The sequence below is a fragment of the Suncus etruscus genome, chromosome 13 (genome assembly GCF_024139225.1).
Source record: "Suncus etruscus isolate mSunEtr1 chromosome 13, mSunEtr1.pri.cur, whole genome shotgun sequence".
Classification (NCBI taxonomy): domain Eukaryota; kingdom Metazoa; phylum Chordata; class Mammalia; order Eulipotyphla; family Soricidae; genus Suncus; species Suncus etruscus.
Genome location: NC_064860.1, coordinates 16677089 through 16702185, shown reverse-complemented (window position 1 = coordinate 16702185; position 25097 = coordinate 16677089). Strand labels below are relative to the sequence as shown.

Here is a 25097-nt window from a genome sequence, read left to right as displayed (position 1 = left end):
GTGCTAGCATACATGCATTGCATGACTAAGTCTCTGGAGCCCAGCTTCAATACAGAGACACAGATACATGCATGCATGCACAAAAATAAGTGGACACACACAAGATATGAACTTTGAGCGACTCTCACATGCCCATTTGCATAAGGTTTTCCATACTGTGGACTGTAGAGCAGACCTCAAAGGACAGAGTCCAACTGTGGCCTGAAGCCTTCTGGGACTTCACATCTCCAATGTCTTATCTCCTCTGCACAGGAATCCCTAACCTCACAGTTGCCTCTGCACCAACCCCTCTGCATCAGCTGTTCTTGGGCACGTGTCCCACCATCACTGAACAGGAGCCAACCCCTGGGGAAGGATCTGAAGCCTTGAGAAGTGGCATGGGGTGACAACCAAGTAGGCTGCCTGGGGACAGAACTGGGGGGAGATTTTGTCCCCTTCTTGCCCCCAGTTTTCTCAAGTTTGGTCCAAATCCTGGGCTTCTGCTTACATGGGCTGTACCCCAGATCTCTGCCAGCAGCCTTGGAAGGAAGAGGCTGCCTGATGCCAGAGGGACCCCCTCAGCACTGTTGACCCCTAAACACAGGCAGTAACTGAGCTCTAATCCCTCTGAATTACGGGTTGCTCCCATACCATTTCCCCTGTCACCACTCCACTGCAGTGATGTCTTAAAGCGTTTACTGGACTTGACTTATTTTTCCTTTTCTCAGCTCAGATGCCTAAGAAGTAGAAAAAGAGCCATTCTCGGCTCTTCTGGCCCACAGCTTCTCAGCCCAAAGCCCAAAGCTGGAAAGGGTTTTTGTCCTCATGGGAAGTGAAACCATCAGAAACCACATGAGGAAAACCAAAGAAGCTGGTGTGGAGGGCATGAGAACTGGGAACAAATAAAAAGCATCCAGCCCATTCCCTTTTCCATGTGGACCCCTCTAGTGCAGGACGCTGGGACATAGCTGCCTCAGGCTTTGTTTTAGGGTCCAGCCTTAAACAGTCTCCCTTCTCCCCAAATGTCCACTAGAGACCACATAAACCCCTGGTGCAATCGGAAACCAGAATCTCAGGATGGGATTTAGCTGGAGGATTGAAGTAAGTCTGGTATCTGCCTTTTTAAGGCTGCTGAGACCCACCTTCTGGCCTGCAGAAGCAGAGGCGAAGCAGCTGCTGGACCCTGGGCTCAGCTTCTCCAAACCCACCACTCACTAAGGTGATCGGGAGCCAAACCAGAGCCCTGAAACACGTCAGTGTGCCTGATGCAAAGGCAGGTTCCCCTGAGGCCACAGACCCTAGGCCACTCCTGCCTTTAAGGTCCTTATTTCAGATTTGGAGGGGCACAGCCCTGTACACAGCCTGTTTGCTCTCCCCGACACAGCGACAGACACCCTTGCCTATGTGAACACCTAGCACACCTAGCTTTCAAAGTTGTTTGTCAGGAACTGGAGGATTTCTGCACCTTTCCTGACATGTCTTAGCACATCTCTTTAGGAATCTATGTGCAAGCTACCCTGCTTTGTCTGAGTCCTCCACAACAGGCAGAGATCAACCATGCTTCTCTGTCTCTGTCTCTGTCTCTGTTTCTCTCTCTGTCTCTGTCTCTGTCTCTCTGTCTGTCTGTCTGTCTGTCTCTCTCTCTCTCTCTCTCTCTCTCTCTCTCTCACACACACACACACACACACACACACAAACAGACACACACACCACCACCACCACCACCACCACTACCACCACCCCCCTTTGGCAAATTGGGGCAAATCGGGGCAAATGAACACTTTGGAAAGAAGTGTGGGGTGGACGGCAATGACAGGGACCTGCATTTGAATCTGGTCAGTGGGATTTAAAAAAACACTTGAGTGCTCCAAAGCCCCCTCCCACCCCCATCCCCACTTTGGAGGGGACTCTGTTTGCCCCAGGTAGGGGCTGAGAAAAATGCCTCCTTCCTCAATACCGAAACTCCTCCCTGGCCTTCTGCCACCCTCGATCAGTTTGCACCCAGTTTCTACAGGTCTCAGACAGACCTAGAATGTCCTACCCCATCGCCGCTGGGAGAGAAAACACACCCAAATCTCTGTCCTTTACCTTTCATTGTGTGAGCTGGGGGTCCATCTGCCTGCTGGGATGTCCTCGGGGCTGCCACCGGCTCCAGATTTAGAACCAACCTACACAGCAGTGGGCAGGGGAGTGGGTTTTCCAGTAGAGTGTGAAAAAAGCACGGTTTTTTTCTCTCCCCTGCCTAAGGGGATGAGCCCCCTGGAGTGTGTCCTGGAGGGGGCTGCCCCCCTTTTCAGCAACCTGCCTGGAACAACTGGCGAGACCTGCTCCCCACTAGTGCCAGTGAGTCAGCTCCAGAGAGCAGGTGAGATCTGAGATGAGGACGAGCATTTCCTGGACCTGCCTGCAAGGGCCGTGATTCACCCACTGAGGAGGTGCAGGGCGGGGAGGAGGAGGGCGGAGGCTCAGGTAGGCCCTGCTCATCCTCTGTGGCTTCCTTAGCCAGCCTCTCCTCTGTCCACTCCCCATCTCCTCCTCTCTCCCTTCACCCCTTCTTTTCTCTCCCAACCTTGCTTTCTCTCTTCTCTCACTTCTTCCCTGTCTTTTTTCTCTGTTCTCTCTTACGGTCTCTTCCCTCTTCTACCCCCACCAGTTCTCTGTCCTTCCATCTCTCTCTCACCCTCATCCCCATCTGTTTCCTCCTCCTCTCCCCACCTCTACTTTCTCTCCTCTCACCCCTACTCTGTCCCCCCTGTCTGTTTTTCTCTTGCCCTCTCTTCTCCCTCTTTTTCCTTCTCAGACTCTCATGCTATCCTTTCTCACCCTCCTCTTTTCCTTTCCCTTTTTTCTTTCTTCCTTTCACTTCTCATTGCAAATTAGAAATTCTAGCCTCGCTGCTAATAAAATGTTGGATTTCAGGGACTCAGATGTGGTTCTTAAAAGAAATTATATTTGTATATATTGGGATAAACTATATATACTAGAAAGAAATTATTTTGTGTATATATATTGGCATGGGGGCCACATTCAACATTGCTCAGGGGTTACTCCTGGTACTGCACTTAGAAATTATACCTGGTGGGCTCAGGAGATCATATAGTATGCCAGGGATCCATCTTGGTCGGCCTTGTGCAAGGTAAACACCCTGCTTCTATTGGCTCTGGCCCCAATTCTGCATATTTAAAGATGAAAGTTAGAGTCTTGCTGTAGTAGTGATCTAATGCTTTGCAAACCTGTCATCTTACTCAAGACTCTGATTAAATCTGTAGACCAATTTTCACATAACTTAAGTATTCAAAATATTTTATGTTTGTTTTTGTTTCAGGGCCTTAGCCTCCAGTGCTTGAGGCTTATTCCTAGCTCTGCACTAAGGAATTACTGCTGGCAGGCTCGGGGAACCATATGGGATACAGGGGATCTAACCTGAATCAACCATATACGAGGCAAATGTCGTGCTCTCTTAAGCCTCAAACTATTCAGAATGTTTCAAATAAAGTTACGTAGGAAGGCAGTGAGGGAGTTGAATCCCTTGAATTTTATTTTTAAAACTTAATTTTGTTTTTGTTTTTTGTTTTTGGGCCACACCCGGTAAGGCTCAGGGGTTACTCCTGGCTATGCGCTCAGAAGTTGCTCCTGGCTTGGGGGACCATATGGGACGCCGGGGGATCGAACCGCGGTCCGTCCAAGGCTAGTGCAGGCAAGGCAGGCACCTTACCTCTAGCGCCACTTTTTTTTGCAGTGCTGGGATCAAACTGATGGTCTCAAACAGGTAGGGAAGAAGTTTACCATCTACCCAGCATTGAATTCCTGTGTGTGTATGTGTGTGTGATGTGTGGGGAACAAAGGAATTCTCTTTGAGAGAAGAGAGGTTGTACCTATGTGCTAGATCCTGCCTTAGGGAAAGGTCCAGCATGGGTAGATCTGCTGCTCTGGCCACCTACACAGCACAGACGCTCACAGCCCACCTACTCCACGAGGCAACCATTAAGCTGTGCCCAGAGCCACTCAGTCTGCTTGGATCTCCACCCCTGAATCTTGAAGGGTCATGGTCTCCAGCCCTCTTGAAGTCAGCAATCAAAGAATGAGCAATAATTTACCTAACTGAATCAAAATCTGCTTTTCATGAAAAGAAGTGTATCTATTTGTTTATTTACTTATTTATTTTTTGGGGGGTCACACCTGGCAGTTCTCGGGTTACTCCCGGCTCTATACTTAGAAATCGCTCTTGGCAGCCTCGGCGGACCATATGGGATGCCGGGATTCAAACCACCGTCCTTCTGCATGCAGGGCAAACACCTTACCTCCATGCTGTCTCTCGGGCCCCTTGTTATTTTCTTAAAAGTAGTCAGTCCACAGATAATACCATGCCTCGAGGAAATGAAGTTGATAAGCTGGTGGATGTTTGTTTTGGCTTTCGGGGGTGGGGGCTACATACAGTGTATGTGGTATTTGGGGTCAGCACTATGCAAGCCTTTACCTGCTAAAACTCATTTCTGGGTCTGTACTGAGAAAAGAAAAAGCATGTTTAAATAGCAACATTAAATAAAAAATAAAATAAAGGGCCCGGAGGGATAGCACAGCGGTGTTTGCCTTGCAAGCAGCCGATCCAGGACCTAAGGTGGTTGGTTCAAATCCTGGTGTCCCATATGGTCCCCCGTGCCTGCCAGGAGCTATTTCTGAGCAGACAGCCAGGAGTAACCCCTGAGCATTGCCGGGTGTGGCCCAAAAACCAAAAAAAAAAAATAAATAAATAAAATAAAATAAAATAAAATAAATAGCAACATTAAATTATGTCACGTCTAACTTTTCTGTGGCGACAAGCAAAAATGAGAACATTCTAATGTCTTATCATTATTCTCTTTGGTAGTTGTAATCAACTAACTGAATACTAATATTTTTTTCCTTTTTTTTTTTTTTGTTTTTAAATTTTGCTTTTGGATTATACCCAGCAATGCTCAGGGGTCACTCTTGGTTCTGCACTCAGGAATTACACCTTGCAGTGCTCAGGGGACCATATCAGATGCTGGGTATCAAACTCAGGTCAACTGCGTGCAAGGCAAGCACTGTACCCTCTAGAGTATTGTTCCAGCCCCAGATTTTTCATCATAAAAATATCTCCTTTGTAAGTATAAAACTTCTAATGCTTTTGATATATTTTTTTATACTTTGAAATTGTAGGAAATATATTTTGATAACTCTGGGTTTTGAGAACATCTAAAAAATACCACCAAGGGCTCATGGAGATGGTACAAGGGCTAAGGCACATGTCTTGCATGTGGCCACCATAGGTTTGATTCCTGTCACCACTGGTCCCAGCTCACCACCATGTATCTCCAGGGGTGGGTCTGGAGACTCCAGGGCACTACACAGGGTGAAGGGTCCTTGTAACCCCAACACTGCAGCACCCAGCAGCACCACAACCTCAGACCCTCTATTGAGTTGTTGACCTGATTGGCTTAATCTGAAGACTGGAACAGGAATGTATACTTACATGTAGGAGGCCCAGGGTTTGACCCACTGGCCTCTCAGAGAGGGATCCTTTAAGAATATACTGGAAATAGTCTCGAAAACCACTGATTAGGTGCCTCCAGTCCAAAACCAATTAATAAATTTGGCAAATTAAAAAAGGCAGTGAAAAAATGTTTAATAAGTGAAAGGATCATAGTAGGCCTTCCTCCACCACCTTTGTTGGATGTGGGAGAGTTGTAGGCTATTCATGATGGCTGTGCACAAGGACTAGTCCTGTGCTCTGTGCTCCCTGTGATGCTCAGGAAACCAAACATGGTACCAGGAATTCAATCAGGGGTCACAGAATGCAAGACTAGTACCTTAAGCTTTGTACTATCCCCCTCTTTGCCCCACTCACTCACTGCTTTAAGAAGGAAGAACTTTGAGTTAGGGCTGTGGAATGAAACTTGTGGATTTTGTAGGTTTTTATAAAGGTGGCCTTGTGGGCCTGATAAACTCTTGATGTAGTGTGTCCTGGGGATTGGATGTAGCTGGGTAGAGCAGAGACTTTATATGTGTGAGCACCGCGGCTCAATCCTCAGAACCTACAGATTGCATTGATAGTAGTATTAGTTTTTGTGGTAACAGTTTCTGTGACTCCTGTTGCTCACCTGGTCTAGTAGAAAGAAGTGAACATGAGGCAGCCTGCAGGCATGAGCTTTGCAGCACCCCCTGCTTTCTCGAGCCGGGACTTGCTGAAACATATCTTCAACTGTCACAAAGGAAAGGCGTGCTGTGTTGGCCAACATTATGGATGGCGTGATGAAAAGAGCAGTTAAAAACCAGCTCATAACTTTATTATTGGCCAAACCACTGAAAGGCGAGCTTGCATTCCTCCTTTTCCCTGCTGAATTTTATAGCAAGTCTTGTAAAAGCCCAGGGAGACTTTATAGTGACAATTATCTTGCTGCTTCAATGGCAGAGCCTATTCCATGCCATTAAAAGAAGCTCTTTTAACAATACTATATAAGCATGCCAAGCCCCAAATCTATTGGAATACAGGCCCGGGGCTTGTGTTCCACGATTCCAAGATTCTGAAGCCATGCAATCTTGGAACGTTGGTGTGTCTCTTCTCAGCCCTTCCTATATTTGAGAAGAACAAAAGAGAAATCCATTCTTAGTGTTCATTTATATTTAATCTGGTGTTTGGGTATTAATGAAATCTATAGAATCTTTGGAAAAAAAGTTCCACTTGTTTTCATCTGGATTCATGAATTGATGTTTTTTTTCACATACACGTTATTCCCCTACCTCCATGTTTTTCCTTTCTGTGGGGAGAACCTATTAGGTGTTGCATTACTTGTGACCCCAATCTCACTCCTCACAGATTGGACATTGGTTTCCTGTGAATAGGACTAGTTTTCTTCCCATATCATACCTGTAGAATTAAATAATAAAGAGGCCCTTTGGATGGGCTTGGATAGTGGTGGATGGAGGATGAGAAGTCTTTTTTTTTTGGTTTTTGGGCCACACCCGGTAATGCTCAGGGGTTACTCCTGGCTATGCGCTCAGAAGTTGCTCCTGGCTTGGGGGACCATATGGGACACCGGGGGATCGAACCGCGGTCCGTCCAAGGCTAGTGCAGGCAAGGCAGGCACCTTACCTTTAGCGCCACCGCCCGGCCCCAGGATGAGAAGTCTTTCTCCTCAAGCCTAGGACCACGTGTATGCACTTCCTCTTCAGCCAGCAGTTCTGAGGTGATCGTGGCAGGTAGAAAACTCACATGCAGTCAGGCTTCCAGAGAGATCATCTTTATTCAGCCCTGACCAACATGTGTGGCCTATATCATAACCATTTACACATGCTATTCTCAGTTTGCTCTGCATCTTAGCTTTTTCCAGCCATCTCTCCTCCTGCTACTTCTCCATCCAGGCAAATCCCCTTTTGCCGATCAGGCCAAACCTTTGTATCCTTCCCAAGACCATTCCCAGAAATGGGAGGGTCTTTCTTGTAGGTAAGGTTACATGAAGAATGTGGGGTGGGGTTACATCACCCACTTAGGAAATTTATTTATAGAGACCAGAGCAGAGGACAGTGGGGAAGGTGCTTGCCTTGCATGCAATCAACCCACATTTAATACTCAGCATACCATATGGACTCCCAAGCCTGCCCCAAGACTGAGTGCAGGGTTAGGAGTTACTCTTGAGCACCACCATGTGTGCTCCTCTCTGGAAAAAAAGAAAAAACAATTCATTTCCAAGCAGCTCAGAGATTAGTTTTGAGGGCATGAGAAATAGTTTCAAGAGCTAGATGCATGATTCACATACAGGAAGCTGGAATTCTACCCCCAGCCCCACATGTTACTTCTGCACTAGGGCTTCCAAACTCTGTTGGCTCTATACCCCTCCCGACTTAAAATTGCCTCTGTTTTAGAATCTTGTGACTCCCCAATAACCCTTTCATATTCTGGATGTGAAATTCAGTCAGCTTTCACACCTTGCATTTGATTCTACCATCATTTCCTCCACCCCTTTGTTTCCATTGCTGTAGCTGCCATGATCCAAGGGGATTTGTGTATATATACACACACACTTCTGCATCACAAATATATTGCTCATTAGGGCTCACAAACCAAGCCTCAGTACTCACACATTTTTGTGGTGCTCATACATACTTGATGTGGTGTTGTTGATCTTGCTTAATGCATGCTGAAGCAGGCAGGGATGAACTCAGGGCATCCAACTTGGAGGCCAGGGGTTTTGCCACCGAACCTCCTCTTCTTGCCCTGGTTTGTGTTAACTTTAATTTCCTTTACTGTTAAATTTTGGTTCCATCTGTTCCTGCTAGCGTAAATTTCTGAGATGTGGAGCAAAAAGCTGCTTTTGATCACTTGGAGGCAATTCAGTCAAAGGCTGCAGTCGGGGGTTGGAATTTTGAAACTGCTATGGAAGGAAGGAGTAACTGCTCCTTTGTGGAATGAGACCTTAGTTCATATAATTACAAAGTTAGGAAACCAAATTCACTTTTTCTTGTGCCTCTGAATGACTCGTTTACCTTTTCTTAGCTTCTGTCTAACATAAAGTGAGGGTTTTGATTCAATAATATTTCTTTATTTGGAGACCACACCCAGCTACTCCGAGCGTAGTCCTGACTCTGTGCTCAAGGTTCATGCCTGGCAGTGCTTGGGGGACCATATGTAGTACTGGGATTGAACTGGGGTTGACTATATTCAAGATAAGAGCCTTATACCCCTGTACTATCTCTCTGGTCCCCAGAAACCACATTTTAAATGTACATTCCTCTGAGATGTAAAGTGAACCCTTTCCCCAACTTTTTTTCTAAAATCTTCTTTTGATATATAAAAGCCCACCTGAATTAAAAGAGCTCCCCCTACCGTGGTGGGTGGGGTTCTGGATGATAATAAAGGAGTTTGGGGGGCCTGGAGAAATAGCACAGCGGTGTTTGCCTTGCAAGCAGCCGATCCAGGACCAAAGATGGTTGGTTGGAATCCCGGTGTCCCATATAGTCCCCCATGCCTGCCAGGAGCTATTTCTGAGCAGACAGCCAGGAGTAACCCCTGAGCACCACCGGGTGTGGCCCAAAAACCAAAAAAAAAAAAAAAAAAGAGGAAAAAAAAGGAGTTTGGCAGGGGGCTAGAGAAAGAAAGCACATGGCACAGACAACACATGGCAGAGAGAGAGCTGATTCCAATGAATATCTTTTCTGTTGTGTATTATTTCTCCATCGTTACCCTGCTTCATCAGACCTATCTGCTTAAGGCAGTGTTCCTCAAACTACGGCTCACAGGCCACGTATTGTATTTGTTCCCGTTTTATTTCTTCACTTCAAAATAATATATATGCAGTGTGCATAGGAATATGTTCATAGTTTTTTTTTTTTACTATAATTGGCCCTCCAGTGTGCTGAGGACAGTGAATGGGTCCCCTGTTTAAAAAATTTGAGGGCCACTGGCTTAAGGGATTAGAAACACGGTGCTTGGGACTGCTTCACCCAACTCTGGATTATATTTATATTTTTGTTTTACAGCCTATTGATGTGTAAAGTGTATTTTTACAGAAACTGAGCACACAGGGTGGATTGAGGGGGGCAATTTGTCTCTAATGTCATACAAGGCCTAACAATCTGCTGACAGGATCCACCACTAGCTGGAGCCGAAATCGGGATGTTTCTACTAGTTCTGATTTCCCTTTCTTGGCCTGTGGGTTTACCAAGCTATTCTTCATCCTTATTCCCTGATGCAGAGAGAATACATCACTTCTTTGCTTTCTATTTGGCTTCTCTATTTGGCCTGGGGAGGATCCAGAGCATCAGCATTGAAACCTTGTCTTCTCCATCACTAGAAGCACCATTTTTCCTTTCAAGAAAATATGCCTTAAGTCATTTTGCAGAGCAGAGACATGCAACAATCCAAAAGTAACCCAGCTCAAGTTGTCACAAGTGTCCGGAAGCTGCAACTGGGATACTGATAAAATCTCACCTATATCTAGCCCTGTGTTTCTCTCTTGGTCCCTGCCCTTCACCCTAATTGTGGCTCATATCCGGAAGCCCAGATTTATGCTGAGCATCATTATTATAAACCTTTTCATGTTCTCTGCTGGCAAGATTGGGATCTTATGGTTCCCCAAGCTCCATCACTGTGTCTGATCTGTTCTTTGTAGTGATATGTATTTATTAGCTGTGTTTAAAGGAACCACTTAGTTTTGGAGAGGTGGAGGTTGGGGTGTGCCGAGGCCTGCTTCCTGCACCTCCCTATGTCATAGCTCCTGGGCTCAGCTCCTCACTCTAGAAACTCGGCCATGAGAGCCAAGCTCAGGCCTTGATTCAGCCTATGCTAAGACCATGGAGACTCCAGTGTGGATGCCAGCCTGCCACTATTTTTCAGCTTTGGAAAAGTCACTCATATATCTGGGCCTCCGTGATTCTTTTCTAGAATAAGTGGGGAGATGGGGAATTAGAGAGATAGTACAGGGGTTGAAATGCATTCCCTGAGTGCTGCCAATCCCAGTTCATTTCCCAACACCACCTGGTCTTTAAGCATCACCAGGTGCAGCTCTGAAGACCCTGTCGAATCCCTGGTTTTGCAGGACACAAGCCACACCCCTCGTCCTTGGGACTTTGCATTGAGTTCTGAACTTGCCTGGCTGAGAACTGCTGGGGCCTCCAGAGCACTACTTAGGAAGACCAAATAAAAAGAAAAAGAAAGAATGAACTGCTGGGGCTGGAGAGGTAGCACAGCAGTAGGGTCTTTCCCTTCCATGCAGCCGACCCAGGGGGAATCTGGTTTTATTCCCATCATCCCATATGGTCCCTGCCAGGAGCAATTTCTGAGTGCAGAACTAAGAGTAACCCTTGAGCACTGCTGGGTGTGGCCCAGCAACCAACCAATCAATAAAAAAATAAAGTTAAAAAAATAAAAAAAGAATGAACTGCTTTGTAAGCTTGTATAGGTGGAATGAGATGTAGCATGCAGATTCCACATGCTCGGTGCCTAGTTAACAGGATCTATTATCAGAAAGCAAAGGAGAGTGAGTCAGTCTGCCTGAGGGTATCTGTGCATGAAAAGTTGGGGTGATTAAAAACAAAACGATTCTCACATACACTGTCAAAGGGGTTGTGACAGATGTTGGCCATGCTTAGGGAGATTTGAGTTGTGTTTCCTTTACAGAGGAGCCCGTGGTTGCTTTGAGTACATGTTCTTTTCTCTCGTGCATGACAGCTTTCTCTTCTGAAAAGGAGGAAAGTAGGGCTAACTTTGCCCAGACAATCTGAAGTGTGGGAATGTTTCAAAGGTGAGACCAGGACATGGGCACCAAGGGTCTATGGGTGGGTAGGGCATCCATTGCATTCAGGCTCATGCTTTATTAGCTATATCTCAGGCAATTTAGTTAAGTATTAAGTAGAAGAAGAAAAAGCCTCTGTGTGACCCCTTAATTAATGCACATCGCTGATATTTTTTAAACTAAAAGGGTTCAGATAGGCATCTGATTCAGGCAATGAAGATCCTCTCAGCTCCTGTCATGGCTGCCTCTTCCTATGGGCTGTCACTTTGCACCTGTCCCTGAGGGCTGTCCTATGTACCTGTCCCCATGCGTTGTCACCATATGTAGGGATGATGTCCTTCCTCTACCCCAAGGGTATTCAGAAGAGCTTGCCCAGGAAGGGATACTTGAGAGGTTCAGCCAACTCATAGATTCCATCTGGAGAACCCACACACGAAATTAAGAAATGATGGTTTCTTCTTTGAAAACAGCCCTTTACTGCGGCCTGAGCTCACACGCACTCTCAGAGTGACTTCTCCTTACTTCCTTTTAATGTCTACAAGTATCACTCATGGTTCTGGAATAGAATCCAGTGCTACTTTTATTCTGGATTTTTGTTGTTATTTTTGTTGCTGCCGTTACTGCTTTTGGCCATAGCCAGCACTGCTTAAGACCTGCTCCCTGTTACATGCTCGGGGGATACTGTAGTGCCATATACAAGGCAAATGCTGTCTCCTCAGTCCTCTTCACTCTGGTCTTCTGTTAGAAATATTCTGGAATTCAGGATTCATGGTTGCTGTTTTGGGACCAGCTTCTCAAATAGTTGCCCATCACTTTGTCAGTGGGACTTGGGGGCTGAGGGGCTAAAACCCAGTAGCATGTACTAGGCAGTACTCAGGAGCTATCCCAGAAAACTATGCCAGAGCTGGAACCCAGCCCTTTTTCACACAGAGACTAACCCCAGTCCTTGAGCCATCTCTGTGAACAGGGTTTTATGGCATTTCTCTAGTGCCCCTCCACATTCACACATTTCATACTGTGGTAGAGTGTGGGGGTCCAGATAGAGTGAGGGATGGAGCCCAGAGTCTATAATATAATATGATATGATATAATATTGATATAAAAGAGATAGGATCAGGGATGGAGCCCCGGGTCTTATATATAATATATATATATTATAATATATATGAGTCTTCACTCAACCACTTGACTATATTATTATGTTTATTAATAGTATTGATATGAATATATTGATATACAGTATTAGTATATTTATTACTTTATATTTATGTTAATAAATATAATATGATTGTAAAGTATCAAAGTCTTGTTTTGCAGAAAACAGATAACTCTATAGAAATAGTCTCTTGGAAGGTGTTTCTAAAATGTGTTTTTAAAGCTATGTATTCAAGGGCCATAAGGATAGTATAGCAGGTAGGGTACTTGCCTTGCACACAACCAACATGGGTTCCATCTTAGGCATCCCCAGGGCACTGCCAAGAATGATTACTGAATGCAAAGCTAGAAATAACACCTGAGTATTGTTCAGTGTGACCAAAATAAAATGCTTTTAATAAATAATAATAAATTTGTATTCAGCACAGACTGAAAATGTCAATGAAGGTGAAATACTTCGTCCCACAACAAGGCTCCAAGAGCCTCAAAAAATAGTTGTGTATTGCGAAGAATCTAGTCAACGTGAGGTGGGCTGGTGGCACCTCAATAGTTAACACATCTTGATTCTTTGATTTGAGCAAATGGAAAAAATGCAATCGAGTATTCCTTGTGAATGAGAGGATTTTGGAGATCATGAATGCATAACAATGACAGACCCCACCTAAACCAAGCCAGTGACTCAGAGTTCAAGCATTTTGGTAAAAGCTTTTACATAAGTTAACTCTGAAACATGGGATCTTAAGCTGGCACTGTTGACATTCAGACTGGATGCTTTGTTGTGGGACTCAGCCTGTAGATTATAGGATGTTTAACAGATCCCTGGTTCTGCTCATTGGCTACTAGTAGCACCTCTTCATCATAGTTACATTGTCACCAGTGCCTCTCAGGTGAGAACCATTGTTCTCTAAAGGCTGTATTGTAGGGAAGAAATATTATTTGTGTTAGATGTTTTTGGGGTTATGGAACATGTGTTTATTCATATTTAAACTGTACTTTGTTTGACTCATGCACTTTTTAAAATTCTTGTGGTAGGTTTCTCAGACTTGAAATCTTAAGATATAATAAAGGAGGAAACATGATTTCTTACGAAGTTCTAAATGATTTCTAAAAACTCAAGAGAAAAATCCATTTCTCTTTTTTTTTTTTTTTTTTTTTTTTGGTTTTTGGGCCACACCCGGCGTTGCTCAGGGGTTACTCCTGGCTGTCTGCTCAGAAATAGCTCCTGGCAGGCACGGGGGACCATATGGGACACCGGGATTCGAACCAACCACCTTTGGTCCTGGATGGGCTGCTTGCAAGGCAAACACCGCTGTGCTATCTCTCCGGGCCCAATCCATTTCTCATTAATCCTAAAGTTTATAATTTCAGGCAAGACTCTATGTATCAAATAATGGAAAGTAAAAACAATTAAAAAATTATCACTTAAAAAAAAAAAGCTTTTACATAGAAACATGGGGGAGAGAGTAGATGTATTAGGGCTCATCTCTCTCTCTCTCTCTCTCTCTCTCTCTCTCTCTCTCTCTCTCTCTCTCTTTTGGTTTTTGGGTCACACCCAGCAGCGTTCAGGGGTTACTCCTAGCTCTATACTCAGGAATCGCTTCTGGCAGGCTTGGGGGACCATATGGGATGCCAGGATTCGAACCACTGTCCTGCATGCAAGGCAAATGCCTCGCCTCCATGCCATCTCTCTGGCCCAGGGCTCATGTCTTACATGCACTTAGACCCAATTTGACCCCCAAAACCATATGTTCCCCTCCCCAGCTTCAATGGGTATGGGTCTGGAGGCCCAGAAGCAATGCTGGAGTGACCCTGCATTTCCTGAGCACCTGGGTCCCAAAGTTTAACTCTCTGACCCAGTTGGCCAAAAATAGCTTGGTAGTAACCCCTCTTGATAATTTCTTGGGAGTCCCCTCCTCCCACTGCCCATCTCTACTTTCAGGAAAAGGAGGGCATCCTGAAATGTGGGTAAATCTTAGCCCTGAACAATACATGAGCCATTTCATGCCTCTGCTTCCTTCCTTCACCAATGCCCCAGGATCTGCCCCACTTTCCAGGCACCTGCGCTATGCTACAAAACAACTGAAGTTTGGGGCTGGGGCAGTGGGAGTAAGTGGTAAGGGTTTTAGAGTTCCATGGATACTTAGGAGTTTTCTTTGTGAATTAGAGGGAAATGTGCAAACATTTTAGGAGCAGAGGAAGCATGAAGCATATTCTGACAGGGTTTTCAAGTGTATGTGATACAGGATGGATGAGAAGCCACAAGGCAAGGCTATGAAGGATGGCAGTGAGCATTCCCTGGGGATGAAGCTATGGGGGCCCTCTGTGGCATCAGCCCCAGTGGGTTTTTGAAATTATACTAAAAGGAATATGGAGTCAGTGAGACACGCTGGTTATCATTCTTGGACATGCTACTCTCTGCTCTGGGTGGCACCAATAGGGCTCAATAGTTCTCTCCACCTCTGTCCCAGGGACAACACCATGATGGTATCTTCCCTGTACCCCTTACGGACCACAGAAGGCCCATCACTGAAACTCCTTTGATGAGATGTGACATTTCGGCTGTTATCAATAGTTCAGGAAATGACCAAGATATAGCTCAAGCTTTATATGCCTGAGACCTGAGTTTGACCCCTGCATCACCAATATTAACATGATTAACATTAATAATAATAGCTTTATAACTAGTAAAGGAGATTTTTTTTTTGTACCATACCTGCTCATGTTCAGGGCTTACTTCTCATTCTTCACTCAAAAATCACTCTGGCAGACTCAAAGACCACATGAAATGCTGGGAATTAGCTGCAGACAAAGGCAAACTCCCTACCAGCTATGTTCCAGCTCTGTAAAGAGGAGAACTTTAACCGGGCTTACTCACATGTCCAATCAGTGGTAGAAGTCATTTTCTTAATTGAAAATGTGTGTGATCTATGTCAGCTCCCCAGACAAGGTATCTGGCCTCTGTTTCAGCCCTGATTTCAGGTTCCCCCATGGAACTTCCCTATATCCTCAAATATTGACCTTTGTGGGGTACAAAAGCTATAGTGTTGTGTGAATTTTATGTGTGAAAGGATCTAGGAAGAGAGGGTTTTAAGAATCTTAGTCAGGGCCCAGAGAAATAGTGCTGTCACCAGGGCCCTAACCTTGCAATTTCATGATCCAGGTTCAATCCTTGGCACCACACACCACCCTGACCCCCATCAGGAATGATCCCTGAGCACAAAGGAAGGAAAAAGCCCTGAGCATTGCCAGATGTGGCTCCTAAATGAACAAAACAAAACCCTCACATATCTGTATATAATTAATGCTTCCCCAAATATAAGGGAAGCCAATGGGCAGAGATGACCTCTGGCAGTCATGTTCTTTTCAGAACATTCTCAGGGGTTCTTCTTGCATACAACCAGTTCCACGTGGCATTCAAGCTTAGGTTCTGGTCCTGTTTGCTCACCAGCATCACACAAGCCTTTGGTCCAAGATACTTCTTTCCACTGCTTTGCTCTGCCTTCAAGCCAGCTGTCAAAAGAAGTGGCCCCAATGGTCAGCTGAGGGTCAGATTGTCCGTCTGGCTGCTGGAAACGGTGGGCCGCCTGCGTCTCCAGCACAGCAGCCTCTCTGTGAATTTCTTGCACAAGAATATGTAGATCAAGGGGTCCATGCAGATGTTGGTGGCTGCCAGGAAGAGGGTGGTCTCTTTGGCAATGTAGAGTTGGTGCTGCAGTCTGCAGTCTGTCGTTTTGTTGGTTTGACTGCGGGTGTAGGGAATCCGGGCAAAATGATACGGGGCAAAGCATACAAAGAACACAGCCACCACTACAAAGACTTTGCCCTCTACCTTCTTCTTGTTCTTTCTGTCCCTGCTTCTGGACTTCCGGTAAGAGTCGTATACTTTCTTGGCAATCACCACGTAGAAGATCAGCATGAGGGCCAGCACTGACCAGAAGATGCCCTGTGAAATGTCATTCACCAGCTGGTGCCATCTCAGTCCTTGGGGCCCCTTGAGGGCGGCACATTTCTGAACGGAGACTGGTGTGGCCTCTTGGTCGGTCAGGAGAATGTTAGGCAGCGAGAGGGAGTATAGGACCCCCCAGACAAGAACCGAGATGGCCTTTGCAAAGCCCGGTTGTTGAACAAAAAATTTCCCAAACGGCCTGAGGATTTTGAGGCACCGGTCAAAGGCAATGAGGCCCAGCAGGATGATGCCCACGTACATGGTCGCATAGAAGATAATGGCTGAGAAGCGGCACACGAAGGCCCGAAGCTGCCATGGCCCCAGGTGTGCGTCTGAGAGGATCTTGAAGGGCAGCGTCACGGCCATGATCAGATCGGCCAGCAGTGTGTTTTTGAGGTAGACAATGAAGGTGGAGTTGCTGGGGATGTGAATGAAAACCCACAGGGCCAGGCTGTTGAGCAAAATGCCAGTGAAGAAGAGGGCAGTGTAGAGTGCAGGGAATACCAGCTGGGCAATCCGTGTGTCCCGAGGGCACCGCTCAGACCCGTTGAAACCCTTGAGCACCGAAGCATTCATTGTGTGTGCCAAGACATTCATTGCTTCCGTAGGCAGCATTTGCAGAGAAACATGAACACATACAATTAGACAAGATGTATTGCATGGGGCCACAGAGGTGACAGACAGAGTTAAGATGGCAAACTTTGTAGGTGTGCAATCCTGGGTTTAACCTTACAGGAACTTCCTGCCTGTTCCTTATCAGACAAAAATCAAGACTGAAGCCATAGTAGCGGACAGGGCACTTGCATGGCACACAGCTGACCAAAATTTGTTCTTCATACCACAAATGGTCCCCCAAACAGCACCAGGAATGAGCCCAGGGTATAAAGTTAGAAATTAGTCCTGCACCGCTGGATGTGGCCCAAACAACAGCAACGTAAATTCATTGCAGGAGCCAGAGAAAGAGCTTGACAGATTGGAGTGTAGGATTTGCATTGGAGGATACCCCAGACTTTGATACCTGACACAATGCGCCCCCCCCACGCTAAGTATGACCCCAAACCCCACCACTACCTCCACTTCCCCCCTACAACAACAACAACGTATTTCTGAACCCTTTTTTGTTTGTTTTTGTTTTTGGATCACACCCGGCAGTGCTCAGGGGTTACTCCTGGCTCTATGCTCAGAAATCGCTCCTGGCAGGCTCAGGGGACCATATGGGATGCCGGGATTTGAACCACCATCCTTCTGCATGCAAGGCAAACACCTTACCTCCATGCTATCTCTCCGGCCCCATTTCTGAACCTTTCAATAAGCCTGATTTAAGAATATTCATGTGGGGGGCCGGCGTGGTGGCGCTAGAGGTAAGGTGTCTGCCTTGCCAGCGCTAGCCTAGGACGAACCGCGGTTGGATCCCCCGGTGTCCCATATGGTCCCCAAAGCCAGGAGCGACTTCTGAGCGCATAGCCAGGAGTAACCCCTGAGCGTCACCAGGTGTGGCCCCAAAACCAAAAAACAAAACAAAACAAAACAAAACAAAAAGAATACTCATGTAATTTTTATAGACTTTAGCAATCGAAGACAGCATAAAGCAAAAAAGCCTGTGTTAGAAGTAAGAAGCCCCATCCCTTTTGTACTTGCCAAAACTCCTTATGCACCTGTGCGACTGTTGTCTGTGGACTGTCTCCCTAAATGCATCATCTCTTTAGAGCAACCCTCTCCCCCAATTAATACACCCACTCCTGACGAAGATGGACATTCACCTGCACTGGTAGGACGCTTGACTCACTGTCTTCTGCCTGGGGCTTGCATTCACTGCATCCTGAGAAGGCTATGGAACACATGCCCTTCTGCTTTCTTATACTCAGCCTGCTTCCTCTTTATCACGTGTGACGGCTGAAGGATTGGGGGATTTTTCTCATAAGAACTTGCCCCATATGTGACATGACTTGCAGGCCTGCCACCTGCCTCCTAGTGCTTACCCATCAGTTGAGTGGCAGTTGTTTCTCTTTCCTTCTTGTAATTTTCCCACATATTTTCCTTCCCCAGGTGCTGGTGTTTATGTTCTGGGCTGCAGAGAAAGAAAATAGCCCTGCATTCTAACCCAGGGCTACTGTCAGATCCAATTTCTGCCTGTGCCATTCTAGTGCCTTTTCAGGAATCTGGCCTATAATGTGACCTGTTATTTTTATGGACATTTGTCTTAGTCTTTGAATTTTGGAATTCCCTCCTTCCCTCCCTCCCTTCTTTCCTCCTTTCCTAACTTCTAATATTTTTATTTTATATTATATATATTTTAAATACATATATAAAATATTTATTTAAAATAAATATTTATTAAAATATATTTATATTATATAATTTATATTTTTTAATTCCTTATATATTTTAAGGAATTATCAGTCCTTACACAGCACTAGGAGCTCCTGACTGCCCTTTTGTGCATCATTGGGGTCTGGTCACTCAATATCCTGGGTCTTTGGATGTAGTAACATGCATCTCTCCTCTCTCTCTCTCTCTCTCTCTCTCTCTCTCTCTCTCTCTCTCTCTCTCTCTTCTCTCTCTTCTCTCTTCTCCTCTCTCCTCTCTCCTCTCTCTCTCCTGTCATATGTGGTGTTGGGGGCAACTTGAGGAATCTCTCCCATCCCTCATGGGCCCAGACATGAAAGGATTGTTTCTTATACTCTCTTCCAGTTCAAGACGGGCTTTTTGTTTTTCCCAGCCCCCCTGCATTGTTCCCTAGGTAGGGAGCAGGAGGATATTGGGAGATCTTAGGAGGGAACCTCTCTGCTAATAGTTATTTCCTGTTTCTTGAGTTTAACCACAAAGCTGGACCAGACTAATGTATGGTTTTTGAGAATTTCTTTGGTGAACTGGCCTGGGATTTTGAGAACATGAATTCCATGTCTCCTGCCAATTTAAAATGTAAAGCAGTGGGGTGCTGATTTATGTATTTGGGAGCTTTGGAGGTAGCTTCTGTGTGTGACTTGATTCTGTTGATGCTTGAAAATAGAGTCCCCATTTTTCTCATGCAGCATCATATTAACATAATATTTTTGTCGCTGTTAGCTTCAAGGAGAGAGAAAACAGAGTTTGGATGGAATAGGCATTCTACACATACACACACACACACACACACACACACACACACACTATTCCACATCCCACTTACTAGAGGAGCATTTGGAATACTTTTACTGCAAACAAGGGAAATTCATCAAATGGAAACGGGAAAGTCCGTTTTTAGGCGAATTTCAAAATGTCAGTGTGGGAGAATCTCTCAAAAGAGGAACTAACTTCCGGTGCCTGGTTCTAGAATTAAGAAAGAGTTTTTGTTTGTTTCTTCTTTTTTAGATGGCTAGGGCTCAAACCCAGGGCCTCATACATACAAGGCATGTGAGGCATCTGCTGCTGAGTTACATCCCTCACCCTTTGAAACAGTATTTTTTTTTTCCCTTGGACTATACACAGCAGTGCTCAGGGGTTATTTCTGGCTCTGAGTTCAGGAATTAACTCCTGGTGGGCTTGGAAGATGCATGCAAAGCAAGTGCACTACCTGCCTTGCTATTACTGCTCCAGTCTGGAAACCATATTCTTTCAAGTCGGAAAAATTTCCAACTGGTCCCCTCCTATGCCCACAAATTTCATAGGTGTCCACTGACCTCTCCTCGGTGGCCTGAATGTCTGCCCAGTGGAATGGGAAGCCACTGTTCTGCTGATTAGCTGCTCTTGCCTTTCTTTGTTATTCTGGAAAAGTGACCTCTGATCTGTAAAAGACCATCTCCTCTTTTTTATTTTCATTTTTATTCACAATAAAAAAACCCATCAAATAATCTGCTTTGTTCAGCCAAAGGGAGTAAAGTGAGTCAACTGCCTTGAATAATGCCTGTGAGGTGTTAGGGAGCTCATGGATGATAGAATCAAAGATACAGCAGAGAACTCAAACATACGGAATCATTTATTGGCATACTCTTTGGTTTACTGACATGAAGAATAACATTCTCTAGGAGATTGGTTGAGGTTTGATTCCTACCGAGCTCCCAGACAGGAAAGGCAGTTCCCATTCCTCTGTCCAATTAGGATTAGAGATCCGCAGAAGCACAAGAATGGTTCAGGAAATCTAGTGCTCAAGCAAAGAATTCAAACCACCCAAGATAATCTGCTTCTAAGATGGAGCACAGCTCAGTGGAAGAAGATGGAAGAATGAGGCCCTGCCTTCCTCAGACCACTGCTTTTATTGACAAGCATCAGGTCCCACCCTAGGGTGGGTAAGAAGAATACCAAGTAAGGAATAATCCAATATACTATCACCAGATCACACCTTAGGGTGGTATACAACTAATGATTAGGGTAGGATCAGTAACCCACTACTGACATACCTTGTCTTTGTTTTCTTCTAACTTAAGGCCTAATGAGCTGCCTTTTGCTTTTAAGATTAGATTATAATGTCAACAGTTAGATTGTTATTAATGGGCATCAGTTTACTTTCAGGATTGTTTTCCATTAAAAGCAACCGGTCTGATGGCACATACCTGGTTTCTATATTTTTGTGTGTGTTTGTTCCTATTTGTTTGTAGGGTGTGTCCTAGAAGTGGAAATGCTAGACCAGAGCCCTACTTCAGAGTGTCAAATATTCCACGCACACCCCCCCCCCCCCCAGCTCTGTAGAAAGATTGCTTCAGTTTAGTTTTGCCAAGAGTGGCCAATGAAAAACTTCTAAGGTTGGTGCCAGAACAGTAGAACAGCTGGTAGGGCATTTGCCTTGCATATAGCTGTCACAGGTTCAATTTCTGGTACCCTAGATGATCCCTAAGCCTCCCAGGTGTGATTCCTGATCACAGAGCTATTAGTAATCCCTGAACACCTCTGGATGTGTCCAAAAATACATAAAATAAAAATCTCTTAGGTCTAGGAAATAGCTCAAAGGGTTGAGCTCATGCTTTGCAGGTAAGAGGCCTCAGGTTTAATCTGTGCCACCATATGGTCCCCAGCCCCACCAGGAGGGTCTCCCAACCCCATTCAAGATGTAACTCCCAATATCTACCAGGTGTGGGTCATCCCCCCCAAAAAAAGTAGAAATCTCTTTAGTCAGGAAGCAGGAAAAATGACAACAGCACAAAAGCCAGGTCATCTATATCTAAACATTGTTGCTTGTCAGCAAGAGGCTAATTTTTTGGTATTTGTCTTATACCATTGCATTTCTAGTTAAAAAAAAAAAAGAAAGAAAAGAACAGCCTTTCTTTTCATGTTCTTCCGATTTTTAAGAAGCAAGTGGTTTCCCTAAGCTTACTGGCTGGGAAGGGCAGTTCCCCATTGTTGTTAACACTGGCATTTTTTGCCACCACAGTTCCCACAAGAGCACTCACCTTGATCCACTCGCCAGAATCTGTGGATAAAAGCATTGGCATGCCCAAGGGGGCTCTGGATGAGCATTTGCTTGGCAGGGGTAAGGCCTGGGATAGATCCCAGCACCACACAAATAAGCACATCAGTAAATAAGGAAGTGAAAGGTTCTGTCTAGGGGAAGATGTTTGTAAATATTTAGAGTTTTGCAACCACCATCCAGTCTCCCAACCCTGTGCTTTTCGCCACAAAGCAGCTCCAGCCAAACCAAGGGTGGTATAGCTGGTCTCTGGGCCCATGCAAACAACAGCGATGGCCACTGTCACACCTTTACTATTTTTTTTTAACCCTTATCCTTTAAGAAAAAAAAAATTTACTTAACTTAAAAAATAACTGTAGTAGAATGCCTGTTTTTGAATACAGGCAGGGGATGGGGAGGGGGAAGGGGGGCATTGGGAGGGGGGAATGTTATACTGGTGAAGGAGGGTGTTCTGTTTGTGACTGTAACCCAACTATAATCATGTTACTTAAAACATATATTAAAAAATGTAAAAAAACCAAGCATTTAATTGGAGAAGAAAATAAATAAATAAATAAATAAATAAATAAATAGATAAATACACCCCTATCTTGACTGCTGAAGAGAACACAAGGGGCTAAGCATAGGCTTTGCCCAGCCTCAAAACCCAGCAGTGCTTGATATCTAGCACAGCCAGGAGTGACTCCCCCTTTAGTGAGCCTAGAATAATCCAAGCATTGCTGGGTGTGGGTAGAAATACCACAGCAGAAAGAAATCCACAAAACCAAACTGTAAACACACACACACACACACACACACACACACACACACACACACACACACACACACACACAAAGCAAACAATTAAAAAAAAAAACCTCTTTGGCCATTCAACTTGATTTTCACAAAACTTTCATGCAACTTGAAAATAATTTTTCTCATATTTTTACCCATAAGTATAAGACAAGACAAAAATCATTCTGAGGCCACTGCCTGCCTAAAAGCAGGTGCTGAGGCTAGAGCAGTCTTGTATAGCAGGTAAGGCACTTGACTTGCATGAGGTAAACCTCGGTTGGATGCCCCATACTACATATAATCCCCTGAGCTCACCAGGAATGATTTCTGAGCATCGCCAGAAATGGCTTTAACACACTCCTACAAAATAAAGCAGGTCCTGCGTTCACTGTGACTAGTGGGATAGGGTGTGAACCTCTGTTTTCTCCTGAGCTCCTGAGCACACCTCCATTTGTCTCGATATTCTGAAAGTTCTAGAATCAACCTAGCAAATTCGGCTTTACTTTTTTTTTGGTGTAAATAAATATTTAAGTGTAAGGTGTTTTAAAATCCCAAAGGGTGGTATGGAGAGATACCTCAAACAGTTGAGGGTAGGTTTTACCTGTAAGAGGACCAGATTTGATCCCCAGAACCAAATATTCCCAATGAGCATTGGCAGTGCCCGGAGCCGGGAATAGCCCTGAATGCCATCAGAGGTGCCCTCCCCCAAAGTGACTCAAATACAATTCTTAAAGCTGAAGATGGTGGCATGTCCCTCCCATAAACACTCATCTCTTGGGTTATCTTGAACAGATTGTTGGGTATTTAATATTTGAGCATACGAATGAAAAATAAAAAGTGTGATTTTGAGTTTAACAACCATTTTCTTTCTTTCTTTTTTTTTGGGGGGGGGGCACACCCATTTGATGCTCAGGGGTTACTCCTGGCTAAGCGCTCAGAAATTGCCCCTGGCTTGGGAGGACCATATGGGACGCCGGGGGATCGAACCGTGGTCCTTCCTTGGCTAGCGCTTGCAAGGCAGACACCTTACCTCTAGCGCCACCTCACCGGCCCCTAACAACCATTTTTATAGTCTTGGAAACCATCAAGAATACCAAACAGTTTATGATTCTTTTTACAAAAATATCACATTTTGTGGATTTCTCATTTTTTTTCTTTCATGCCAATTATCAAATTCATGAATTCCTTTATTTAGAGAGGAAATATGCATCAGGAAAGTCTACCACCTCTGTAGTCTCCCAGCACCAGTGGGGTCCTGCCAGTGCTTCAGACTCACTTCCTTCTACTCATTCTCCCTGACTAGCCAGGGCTGGAGCAGTGGGAGAGGAGGGGAAATTTGCCCTTCATTTGTCCCAAATGTAAAATGAGGCAGTCATATCAGTTCTTGTGTCCAGTTTGAACATGTATATCTTTACTATACCTGCATACATACAGGTGCATATGACATGGGTATAAACTGTGTTATTGCTAAAAGAGCTGCTGATTTTAGCTCAACCTCAGGGGTGGGGATCAGGGGTAATGAGAGGTAGGGCTGCCCCAACAAGCATCTCTCCAATACCCCACTGCCTGTCACAACTTCACTCATAGGGAATTTGTTTTGAGGCTGAATGAGTTCAAGAGGTCACCAAAATGTGACTCAGAATGCCCATGTGGTGAGTCTGAGTAAAATTTGTCATGTAAGCAAGGTGAACTTGTTTGAGCTACAGTTCCTCACTTTAGACTCTGCACTCCCTCCTCCCACCCCACTTAGATTTTGTTTTCTGTTTGAGAATCTTCTGAGACTCAAATAATTAAGAAAAGTACATCATTTTGCTCTTCTGAAGAATACAGAATGTGGCTGGTATGGAGCCAGATATTATGACAGACAGTCTGAACTGTTATCAGCATAGGAAATCATGAGTCGGTATCACTTTTGGAGAAGTCTTTGTCAATAAAGACAGTATTGACTGGGCTTTTTTCCACAATGGGTTTGGTAATTGGTTTAGGATATTTCAGAGGTGAGTTGTGGTTATTTAATGGCTTGCACCAAAGAAAATCGATCCACAGTGTGATTTAGAGTTTAATGTGAATTTTCTGTTGTATACACAAGTTAACAGGCAATTCAAAACTTTTCATCATTGCTTGCAATAATAGTTCTGCAGTGTACTGCATTCTGATATTTTCTGTAGATCTAGCAATGAACTGTGGAAAATGTTCATTATCACTCGTACCAGGTGGTTCCTAGAATTTAGTTAAATAAAGTGTCAACAATGGTAGTGAGTTTGCTAGAGTTGTCATAGTATTAGTAATATTAGTAATAATATTACTGACTTCTCTAGTGTTAGGAAGTATTCATAAATGTTGTATATTGTCACAAGAACTTGTATTCATAACCTTATTCATCATCCCTATACTTTGCTTTGAAAAGTATTTTTAAACCTACTTCTTTCCACATTTTTAAATGATCAGTTCAATCAGCATTCCAATTTATTTAAATGCCTTAAGTCTACACTCATCATTGAATGTAGTTACTGTTTTCCCACCCGCTCCCCGACCACTAAATTACATTTTTAGAAGGAGTGTTGCAATAGGTCAACATTGGGTAGGGATCTGGAATTAGATCAATATCTGACTA

General features: G+C 44.7%; 2 protein-coding genes across 2 annotated transcripts in view; one reads left to right on the top strand and one right to left on the bottom strand.

Moving 5' to 3' along the window:
- The window catches only part of MED12L (mediator complex subunit 12L), a 294127-nt gene that overhangs the window by 187434 nt on the left and 81596 nt on the right, over positions 1–25097 (top strand).
- Positions 15772–16936, bottom strand: P2RY13 (purinergic receptor P2Y13). Its single transcript, XM_049785357.1, has one exon. The coding sequence runs from the start codon at positions 16924–16926 to the stop codon at positions 15919–15921; it is 1008 nt and encodes a 335-aa protein (XP_049641314.1). The 5' UTR covers positions 16927–16936; the 3' UTR covers positions 15772–15918.